The sequence below is a fragment of the Mesoplodon densirostris genome, chromosome 13, assembly GCF_025265405.1.
Source record: "Mesoplodon densirostris isolate mMesDen1 chromosome 13, mMesDen1 primary haplotype, whole genome shotgun sequence".
Lineage (NCBI taxonomy): Eukaryota > Metazoa > Chordata > Mammalia > Artiodactyla > Ziphiidae > Mesoplodon > Mesoplodon densirostris.
In genome coordinates this window covers 15,483,976-15,496,020 of record NC_082673.1, presented here as the reverse complement: position 1 = coordinate 15,496,020, position 12,045 = coordinate 15,483,976, and the positions used below count along the sequence as shown (strand labels likewise).

The following is a 12,045-nucleotide window of genomic DNA, read 5'->3' as shown; positions in this document are numbered from 1 at the left end:
GGGCTGAAATGCAAAGTTGAACCTGAATTTAGGGAAGAAGCTCTGGATTTTTCTTTACCTAATGGCAAGCACAGCCTTGCCTCACTTAATTAGGTTGAGATTTAAGGACAAGAAATATAAAAGAAATGGAATGGCTTTTTGAAATGTAGTGTGTTTGTAATTCATAATAGTGTTTTTTTTTTTGGTCAGAGGAGAAAAGATAGGCATCTTATGTTCTCTGCTAAATGGCGTATTTTTAAAACTTATTTGTGTTTCTTCTTAAAAAAAAAAAAATCTTTTTTTTTTAATCCTCCCAAGCAGTTACACTGCTCTGGTTTTTCCAGCAGTTATTCCAGCAAATTAGTTTTTTACATCGATTTACACAAGCTATTATGTAGTAAAATGAGTTTAGTGTTCAATCAGCAATTAAAAAACAAAAAAGCTTTTATTATAAGTATTGGGGGTCCCCCTAGTGTTTGTTTTCCCCTCAGAAATTTGGAGCATTGTTTAACACATCTGAAGGAAGGAATATGGCAGTATTTCCCATATGTAGTCACTTATATGCCACCTTGCTGCAACTTAAAATGTTTTATTTAAAATTATAATGAAAGTTTGTTTTCTTGTATACTATCTAAAATCATTTTGTGCAGTGCCAGTGATATACACACCACGTAGCATATCAAATTGCCGTTATAACCCTACAGCTGAGCTGGTCTGAAATGACTATAAGAGAATGAAGAGGCTTTCTTGTGGTTGAACTATACCATGTTGTCTCGGCACCTTTCTCCCTCTCTCCTTTGGTAAGGAGTAGTTCATTGGAAGTTTGAAAATTATGTGGAGAGAATCTTCAGACAGCCTATTTTCAGAGATACTTCTCTCTCCAGTTGGAAACTCCACTGTAAACTAGGTATTATGCCTTGGGAGTTTTCCCTGAGAGACCCAAAGTGTAGGACTCTATATAGTTCTAGTCAACTGTTGTATGTTCTACCTTTCTAGCACTTGATCTTTGTAGCATTCTTACTAGAAAAGAGTTTTTAGTTTCAAAACTATACTTGTAAACTCTACTCTTTCTCAGAAGATTCGGTCAAGTAACTCCCTACTTGAAATGTAAGTGGCAAAAAGAAGACCAATAGAGACCTGTGCTCAACTCTGTTATATGCCAGAGATGAGTCTAGTGACGTTCCAGATGAATGCAGCTCAGTCGGCCAACATCAACCACCATTTTAGTGATTTTAATTAGAGCTGCAGTACATGAATAGTACTAACCAGGCTAATAGAGCCTTGTAATATATATGTGCCAGGCTAATAAGAGACATACGTATATCAATATATGTGGTAAACTGCCAAAAAAAGAGCAGAAATGAGAGGTACAGGCATTTCATAAATTAACAAGTGTTCATTGGGCCTATCACTGTTCATATTTTGCAAACATTTTTTACTGCAACCCAAGATGAAAAACCAGAGTTTATATCATAATTCTGTGTGTGTGTGTGTGTGTGTGTGTGTGTGTGTGTGTGTGTGTGTGTGTAAAATCTGGATTAAGATTTTCATGAAATAATGCAATGTGCTATACACTCTAGCATTTTTTATTCTATTTCGTATTTCAGAACATGTTAGAGTGACCCCCTAAATCGATTTCATGATTCACTTGACTTATGTCTTTGAAAACCACTGTTTCTAAGATAACTAGGTTACTAGGGACTATGGAAGGAAAAAAGAGAAGCAAAAGTAAAATCCGAATACCTGGCTTACAGGTTATTAAGAGGAGAAAGAATATACAAATAGATGGTATCCTAAGTGAGAAGATAAATTTTAACCTTCGATTTTAATGACTTGACTGACAATGCAATGAAAGGGACTAAAAGCATGAGCTAAACAATGTGAATACTATTTAGGTAAACAAAAGCACCTCTGCTGGTATAAACATAGCAATTTTAATAGTACAAGGACATTATGGTTATTAATATTGTGTCATTTAATAAATGTTTATTATAAAAGGAACCACTCAGTACTGAAAGGGATTTGGAGTTCATCTGATTCAGGCAAACCCAGCTGTTACTCACATTTAGATGAGTAGCTGAAGCCAGGAGAGGTTAAAGAACTGCGGCTAATTGGGGTGAGCATTCAGGAAGGGTGCTGGGCAGAGTGGCCTTCAAGTCTTCCTCTGTGACAGTGCATTTTCACTCTGCCACAGTGCTCCCAAGAACAGAACTGCTTCCCCATGTTTTAATCTACTGTGCAATTTTCTGTTTACAGGAAGATATTCCTCGTCAGCTCGTCTACATTGGTCTTTACCTCTTTCACATTGCTGGAGCTTATCTTTTGAAGTGAGTTGGGATTTTTCTTGGGTGTGTATATGGACTGGGCAGATCGTATGCTAATCTGTCTTAATTCATAATTAATCTTTTCATTTTAAATGTGTTTTTTTAACAGCTTGAATCATCTAGGACTTGTTCTTTTGGTGCTGCACTATTTTGTTGAGTTTCTTTTCCACATTTCCCGCCTGTTTTATTTTAGTGATGAAAAGTATCAGAAAGGGTAAGTTGTAGAGCCGTTCTATTTCTTGTGTAATTAAAGTCAGTGCCTGTGTTGTCAAGGACCATACTATTGGCGAGTATATTGTTTTATAACCTGTTAGTAGCAGCTTTAAATAAAATGACCCTGTTTAGCTGTTGATGTTGGTATTTTGTTCTCTAAAATAGAGTCTTTCTTAGCTAGAGAGATACTGTATTGGAACTTGTAATTTTGAGGGTTGAGGGTTTACTTTCCTGATATAACTTCTCCTATCTTGTTTAAGTGCACGTTTTTCTTTTGGAGAAGGAAGAATGAACTTTCAGAAGAAATTGAAATAATAGCTTATAGAGCCTTAAAGATATTAAAATATTTTGATGGGAAAATTGAACTGGAACAGAATTGGAGTGATATGACTTATAAAGAGTGTGAAGCCTTTAACAACAACAACAAAAAAGTAAAACTGGGACTCTCATGAGAATTGAGTACATGGCTTTTGTTTTATCCAGCATTTTCCAAACTTGTTCTATATACCAGTAGTTCTGAGAATCATTAATAGTTGTTACACACACACACAAAAGATCAGCTAAACAAAAAATATCAAACATTTCTTTACTGGACTTCTAGAACCTGAAATAATGCTGATATGTTATATATCTTCAAGAATGTGATATAAGGGCTTCCCTGGTGGCGCAGTGGTTGCGAGTCCGCCTGCCGATGCAGGGGACACGGGTTCATGCCCCAGTCCGGGAAGGTCCCACATGCCGCGGAGCGGCTGGGCCCGTGAGCCATGGCCGCTGAGCCTGCGCGTCTGGAGCCTGTGCTCCGCAACGGGAGAGGCCACAACAATGAGAGGCCACCGTACTGCCAAAAAAAAAAAAAAAAAAAAAAAAATGTGATATAATATGAAGCATTTCCCTAACATTTTATTTCAGAATCCTTTTTGCAGAACAATAAGAAATGCTGTTTTGATATGCACTTACTTAACAGGAATCTGATTTCTACTAGGATCTTTTCTTATCTTTGCAATTCTGTGAATCTGACTTGTGACATTTTTCTCAGATTTTCTCTGTGGGCAGTTCTGTTTGTGTTGGGAAGACTTCTGACTTTAATTCTTTCGGTACTCACTGTTGGCTTTGGCCTTGCAAGAGCAGAGAATCAGAAGCTGGATTTCAGTACTGGAAACTTCAATGTGTTGGCTGTTAGGTAGAGTTGATTTAATATTTTTCTCACTTTGCACTACTATATAGTATGTATTATCAGTTTACAATATGAATCATCTAAAAATAAAGGGATAAATACAGGGGTTAGGGTAAATATTCATTTGATTTGATTTCATACCTGTTAACGATTTCATGTCCAAACTGAAGTACTAAAGCGTTTATTTAACTTCTGGGATTAATCATTAGCAGGATAATTATTTATTAACATAATCTTGTCAATTTAGTGGGAATTTAGCGCTAAGTTAATCCTGTCAAAGCAGGATAGACTTTGGCTTTATTCAATGGCATTGTTGGGGTGCACTCTAATTTTCTGTTTATTCCTTCATATTCTCAGAATTGCTGTTCTGGCATCCATTTGCATTACCCAAGCATTCATGATGTGGAAGTTCATTAATTTTCAGCTTCGGAGGTGGAGAGAACATTCTACTTTTCAGGCACCAACTGTGAAGAAGAAGCCAACAGTGACTAAAGGCAGGGCTTCTAGAAAAGGAACAGGTTTGTATTCAGTAAGCAATGAAAACCTTCAAGTAGGAAACTTTTTTTTTTTTTAATGTTTTGGGGTCTTACTTATAATCTTGTTAAGATTTAAAATCTTATAAAGGAAAGTTTATTCTACTTATTAGCAAAATTAGAAACAAAATCATTTTGCCCCATCCTACAGTTTGTTGGTCAGTTATTCTCCTCAAAAGCTGTCCGCTAAGTTCTCTCTGACAAGTTTTCCAGACTTGATGACTTTGAGCCACTATAGACCAATGTGGACATGGGCAGTTTTAGTGAATAACTAACCTGGAGCGTGATTGTACTTTCAAGCATCTTACTCATATTTAAAAAGCAAAACCTTTTTTCAGCCCCTTCCCATCTGCCCTTTAGTCCCAGGTGGAACACCTTTTTTTTAAATAACTTCTGATTGTTTGATCCTTCATCTTTGAGTCTGCATCTAACCTCTCTTCTCCTTCTGGCTTTTGATTGAAAATGCATTGACAGTGGAGTAATTTTTTTTCAACATCGAGTGTTAATAGTTGGAACTGTAACACGAGGAGTTCCATTTTAAAATATATATCAACTGTGGTTTGCTCCTTATAAGTCTTTATAGCTGGTAGTTTATGTCCTCCAGTCCTATCCTTATTCAGGCTTGTATCAGCAACTCTTGACCCTTTGCATGTCATATAAATTTTAGTGCATCTTGGTCAGTTTTCACATACACAAATAGCTTCACTGGGGTATTGGATTGATATTACATTGAATCTGTAGATCAGTTGAGGGAGAATTGAGTATATCAACCCATGAACATGATGTATGCCTCCCACTTATCTAGATTTTCTTTAATTTCTCTCAGTAATATTTTTTAATAACTGCTTTATTGGAATATAATTCACACACCATAAGTTCATCCTTTGAAGTGCACGTTTCAGTGGTTCTTAAGTATATTCACCATTAGCAGTCATTTTCCATTCCCTCTGTTCCCCTGCCCCTGCCAGCCTCTTACCTGTTTTCTGTCTCTGTAGATAAGCCTTTTCTGGATATTTCCTATCAGTGGAATCATACAGTGTGTGATCTTTTGCAGCTGTTTCTTTCACATAGCATATTTTTAAGATTCATACATGTCGTACGTAGCATGTACCGATACTTCATTCCTCTTTATGGCCAAATAATATACCAGCGTATGGATATACTATGTTTTGTTTATCTGTAAGTTGACTGACAGTTGGGTTGTTTCCACTTTTTTGGCTACTGTGAATGATGCTGTTAACATTCACGCACAAGTTTTTGTTTGAACGCCTGTTTTTTGCTGTTGGGATATATAACTAGGAGTGGAATTGCTGGGTCATATGATAGCTGTATGTTTAATATCCGGTGGGAACTGCTAAACTGTTTTCCAAAGTGCACCATTGTACACCCATTGTTTTGCATGTTGATATCCAGTTGTCCCTGCACCATTTGTTGGAAAGACTAATCTTTATTGAAGTGTCTTGATACTCTTGTTGAAAATCAGTTGATCATAAAAGTAAGAATTTAATATTTCTGGACTCTCTATTCTAGTCTCTTCATCTCTATGTCTATTCTTATGCCCTTGTCTTGATTGCTATAGCTTTGTAGTAAGTTTTGAAATCAGGAAATGTGAGTCTACCATTTCTTTTTTTTCATGTTTTGGTTATTCTGGGTGCCTTGCATTTCCATACGAATTTTAGGATCAGCTTGTCAATTCCTGCAGAAAAGCCAGCTGGCCTTTGATATGGATTATCTTGAATCTGTAGATTGCTTTGGGGAGTATGAACATAGATGTCCTTCCATCTTTTAGGGTCTTCTTTAATTTCTTCCAATTAAATTTTATAGTTATCAGTGTATAAGTCTTGCACTTCTTCATTAAATTTATTCCTAAATATTTTATTATTTTCAATGCTGTTGTAAATAGAATTGTCTTCTTAATTTCATTTCTGGATTGTTCATTGCCAGTGTATAGAAACACAGTTGATTTTTGCATAATGATCTTGTATCCCACAACATTGTTGTGCTTATTAGGGTTTTTAAATTTTACTTTACTATTTAATTCTAGTACTTTTGTGGATTCCTTTGCATTTTCAGTATACAGGATCATGTCGTTGACAGGTAGAGATAGTTTTACTTTTTCCTCTCCAGTCTGGATGCCTTTTATTTCATTTTCTTGTCAAATTATCCTGGCTAGAACCTCCAGAACAATTTTGAATAGAATTAGTGAGAACAGATATCCTCATATTATTCCTGATCTTAGCAGGAAAACATCTAGCCTTTCACCATTAAGTATGATGTTACCTGTGAGTTTTTCCTAAATGGGCTTTTTCAGGTTGAGAAAATTTCCTTCTATTCCTACTTTGTTTGTCATTTTTATCATGAAAGGATGTTAGATTTTGTCACGTGCTTTTTCTGCAACGATTGAGATCATCAAATGATTTGTGTCCTTTTTTCTATTGATATGATGGATTATATTAATTGATTTTTTAATGTTAAGCCAACAATGCAGTCCTGGGTTAAATCTCACTTGGTCATGTATATAATCCTCTTTAGATGATGCTTGATTTGGCTTGCTAGTATTTGGTTGAGGATTTTTACATCTGTATTCATAAAGAATATTGATATGTATTTTTTGGTAATGTATTGATTTTCAAATGTAAATCCAGTCTTGCATTCCTGGCATAAACCCAAGTTGATGATGACAATATATCACTTTTGCTGGATGTGTTTTTTCAATATTTTGTAAAAATAGGATTTTTTGCATCTGTGTTTATGTAAAATATTGGGCTATAGTTAGCCCTTTTCTGGGGTAATATCCTTGTCAGGTTTTGATACGAGTTATGTTGGCTTTATAAAAGTATTGGGCAGTCCTTATAATGCCAGCATTATTTCTTATTTAAATGTTTGGAAGGATTCACCAGTGAAGCTATCCAACCTAGACTCTTCTTTATGGGAAGATTTTTAACTACATGTTCACATTCTTTAGTAGATAATAGGATTATTCAGATTTCCCATTTCTTATTGTTTCTCTTTTGGTAAATTGTGTTTTTCAAGGATTTATCCATTTCATTTAAATTTGCAAAATGTATTGATGTAAAACTATTCATAATATCCACTTATCTTATTAATGCCTGTAGAACAGCAGTGATTCCCATTTTTCATTTCCTGTGTAAGTAGTTTATGCCTTTCTCTTTTCTTCTTCCATCAGCCAAGAACCAACATTTGTCTTCTTTTGCTGATTGTCTCAGTTGTGTCATTGATTTCTGTTCTTGTTTCCCTTTCTTTGGGTTTAATTTGCTGTTTTGTTATTTGTGGTTTACCTTGTGGAAATAAATCATTGATTTTTCATCCCTTCTCATGAATTACTTGCAGTTAAGGTCAAACTTCCCTTTCAGCAGTGCTTTACCCTTATTTCACAGGTTTTGATATATCTCTTCCATTATCATTCAGTTTCAAATATTTTATAATTCCAGTTGTGGTTTCTTCTTTGACCCATGGATTATTTATAAGTAAATTGTGTAGTTTACAGACACTGTATTTGAGCATTTTCTAGGTTTTGGGGGGTTTTTTCCTACTGATTTCTAGCTTAATTCCACTGTGGTTAAAGAACGTACTCTGAATGATTTCAATTCTTTGAAATTTGTTGATACTTTCATTATGTCTCATCATGTGTTCAATATTGATGAATGTTCCACTTGGACTTCAGAAGGATGTGTATCGTGTGTTTGTTGAGTATTCTGTTCTGTAGGTAGGTGGCAGGTCCATTTGTGATGTCCAGGTTTGTATCTTTACTGACTTGGTGGAAGGAGTTCTGCTTGTTCAGTCAGTTACTGCAAAAGGTATTGACCCATTTCTCCCGGTAGCTTGTAAGTTTTTGCTTTAAATATTGTGAAGATATGTTATAGGTATATCAAAATTCAGGGTTGTTATATAAATCCCTGTGGGATTTGTCCTTTTTCATTGTCACATGTCCCTCTTCATCTCTAGCTTGTCTGAATTTACTCCAGTTCACCGACTATCTTGTGGTAAAGTGTTAGCATGCTCTATCTTTTCCTGTGTTTTTCTACTTTAAACCTTTCTTTGTCCTTAAATACACGCTGTGTCTCTTGTAAGCAGCATGTAATTGGATTTTAATTTTTTTCATCCAGTCTGATGAAATTATCTTTGTTTTTTTGACAGTTATACTATGATGTGCCTGGGTTTGGTTTTCTTTGCATTTATCCTGCTCACTGTTGTGTAGAGCTTCCTGAATCTTGGCTTGGTTTCTTTAGCCATTTTTGGAAAATCCTTCACCATTATTTCTTCAGATACTGCTTCTGCCCCATTCTCTTTCTCCTGTCCTTCAGGGATTCCAGTACATGTGTTAAACCCTTTTACCCCGTCCTTTTATATCTTTTCGTGCTTTCTGCATTTTCCATCCTTTTTTCTCTGAGTTTCAATCTGAGCATTTTTTTCTAGTTCACTCATCTCTTCTGTTGTGCCTAATCTGCTATTAAATTTATATTTTTAGTTACTGTATTATCCTGTCCTGGGATTAAAGATTTTTGAGTCCTTGGATGAAATTATCTGTCTTTTCATTTATTTTTATTAATCATTGTTCTTTTAATATCCGTGTGTGACAACTCCAGATCTGGATCACCTGAGGATCTATTTCTGATTTTTTTTTTCTCTTAGTTTTCAGTCATTTTGTCTTGTTTTCTGGCACACCTGATTTTTTTTTTTTAATGAAATCACTTTTTGTAAAACTTTAATTTCTGAGACATTTAAAAAGTCACACTAAAAGTATCACACTAAAAGTAAAACAAACAAGACTGACAATTTGTAAACAAAGCACTTTGTAAACAAAAATAATTTGCCAGTGCATCCAAACATTATTTTTAAATAAGCAACATTATACCAATTTTTTAAAATTTAAAAAGTCAGTACTGCATGTATCCTCATACTTAAAAAAAAAATTATTGTAAGAATTCTGCCTTTATACACTAAATACTGTGCTAACAATATAGAAAGCCACTTGGGGCTTTCACACAATGTAATCCTGTGTTGTTGGCACATAAGGCGGTTACTGAGGCCACAGGGAGGCCGACTGGTCTCCAGCAAAGCCAGGCAGAAGCCAATGCCCCTAAGATCAGGTTGAATACTGAATATTTTGTGTAAAAGCATGCAGAGGCTCTGGATGAATTAGTAGAAGCTCTGGATCATTCTGTGTCACTGAAGCTGATCTATTTCCAGTTTGTCCTCATTCCGAGGACATCAACTATTTCTAAGGGCTTTCTTCTCTGGTGGGCCCCAAATTCATATTTTTGTCTCCCTATCATTGTGAGACTTCCCAGTTCTCTCTGTAGCTTTATTCTTTGTTAGGAGTTACTTTCTGCTTGATTTTTCTCAGTCTTGCTTGGTGCGTGCACGTTTAGTAGTTGGCAAATACCTTGGGGGAGAAATATACTTAGCTGACTTGGTTTTTTTCCCAGTGCCTTCAAATAGCCATTTTTGTATTTGCCTTTTGTGGATATTTTTGGAGGGAGGGTTGGTCTGGCATCAGTTATTCCATCATAGCTTGAAGAAGGCGATTATAACACTCTTAAACATAAGAGTTATCATACTAAACACCAATTTTTTAATATGTTGGAAAGAAACATATCCCCAAGAACTTCCCTTGTCTGCTGTCCAGTGTGAAAATGTTCCTTTTTTTCTACCCAAAGTATTGCTCTGCAGACTATTTTATAGTTCTTCTAATCGTTTTTAGAGTTTCTGTCTTCTCTTTTTTTCCTACCTTCAATAGTAGTTACTTTCCTTTTTTAACTGTTTTTTAGTTGAGATGTAGTTGACATATGTAATTACTTTTAATTTGCTGCTTTCAGTTCATTGTGTTTAACATGTTATCAGGTTTTATGGTTGGTTAAATACTAGTAAAGATTAAGCACTAGTAAGTAAGTTTCACATAAGGGCATAAGAGTATATATTCGGTTTTAAATTTTCTTTTCTGAGGGTACCTTTATGTGTAAAAGATAATATTATTTGCACTTACTTAGAAAGTAATCCTGATTTTTTTCTCTTTTCAGAAAATGGTGTAAATGGAACAGTAACTTCAAATGGAGCAGACCCTCCCCGTAATAGAAAAGAGAAATCTTCATAATGAATTACAATCTAATTGATTAATGTCCCCAAAGAAATCTGCTTTTTACTATATCTTTCAGCACTAGAGATTTTTTTCTGTTCTTGAAAATACAGTTTGTGCTCTTTGATTCTTGCTACTATTGTTCCATGCATTTTTTAAAGGGCATTTGAGGGGAGGATGATTACTATGAGTGAAAAAATACTTCAGCTTAGACTAAGCTACCTGCCTTCAAATAGTTTAGGGACCACCACCATATTTTATTTTATTTTGTTTTTTATCTTTCAGCATTTTTCTAATGATTTGAAGAGAGAACTATTTACAAAAATTCTACATATCAGTGATACAATTTCTTGCTCTCACCAATTTTTTATATTAGCAAGATGGCCTATTCCAGCAAGGCCATATTTTTTAAGTTATCTTTCAGGGCAAAATGGAAATAATATAAAGTTGGATGTCAAACTTTAATATGTTTTCAGTGTTCTCTAATTTTTAGGAATTTTTGTAGCCTTTACACTTGGGAAAAAAGATTTGTAAATTCACCAAAATACTTGTGTGCTTTATTTTATAGTGGTTGTTAATGTTATTTACATCCCCATTTTTTTAAGGGAGAAAAAACATACTTTTGGTTATGGCGTGTGAAGATTTATTGCCATATATATTGAATCAAAATATATTAACATAAAAGTACTTGTGAAGTAAAATTTTTCTTGTGCATTTTCAACACTTGTAAACTGGAAATCAGAAAATTAAATATTTACTATAAAGAAGAAATTTGACCATAGCCCTTTTTGATATGTTTATTAATAATAACTCTTAACGGGGCTTGTCATAAGTTTGATACGCACAGCAGCTTAGAACAATACTGTTTAACCTGAAAACCCTTTTAAAAAATAATGCCTACTTGATTTATATATATAAGAAGATGTCAATATTTGGAAAACATTTAATGCACTAGCCTCAAATTGAAAATTCAGGTGGATAAATAGTCTTAAAAAAGACAGTGCTTTATGTTATAACTGTAGCTTTGGTCCCATCCTTATTTGAGAAACATTTATCTGTATAAAACATATTTTTGGATAAATATATATATATATTTGTATCTCTATAGAAAGGCTCTAAAAAACATTTGAGTAAAGTATTTGGTTCCCTTTTCTATAATTATCCTTTAAAATCTTTATAGCTCTATTTGGGTTTTTGTCGTCTTTACAGGACATATGTCACTCCTTTCAATGTTCACATTTCGCTCCCCACTTCTCACTTTTGTCACCAGCTAATGTTTGCACCATTTTTAGTATAAAAGTTGCAGACCTGATAGGTCTGCAGTTTAATCAGTTGCCATGCTGCTAGGAAGTTGTGCTTTCTGTTTCCAGCTGTTTACCCACTTCCTGGAAAAAGTAGTAGCTCTCTGTAGCATCATGGAGTTTCAGTGGAACCAAATCTCTGCCGTTAAAAACTGGCATTATATTGAACTATACATTGAGAAATCAATCAGAATAAAAATTTTTACTTTCACAAGCTGTATCTTGGATGTTTTCTTTGTTGTTAGCAAATTTTATGCTATTTTTTAGTGTCTAATCTCATTAAAATGTACACATTGAAAGAGTGTACTTCTGATAAACATTTAGAACAGCCTTTCCTAAAAAGTGTGTTCCACCAAAAAAGATGATTCGTTTCATATATTATTCATGAGGGCAACTGTGTGAAAAAGTGGTTTATAACCAAATT

At 34.5% G+C, this 12,045-nt stretch overlaps 1 protein-coding gene across 1 annotated transcript in view; it reads left to right on the top strand.

Moving 5' to 3' along the window:
• TRAM1 (translocation associated membrane protein 1) overlaps positions 1–11,835 on the top strand; it is a 30,448-nt gene extending 18,613 nt beyond the window's left edge. The window contains exons 7-11 of the mRNA XM_060116206.1: positions 2,236–2,306; positions 2,413–2,517; positions 3,553–3,696; positions 4,048–4,208; positions 10,265–11,835. Coding sequence (XP_059972189.1) covers positions 2,236–2,306; positions 2,413–2,517; positions 3,553–3,696; positions 4,048–4,208; positions 10,265–10,338 — 555 coding nt within the window. The 3' untranslated portion in view covers positions 10,339–11,835. The remainder of the gene's footprint in view (positions 1–2,235; positions 2,307–2,412; positions 2,518–3,552; positions 3,697–4,047; positions 4,209–10,264) is intronic.
• The last annotated feature ends 210 nt before the right edge of the window (positions 11,836–12,045 follow it).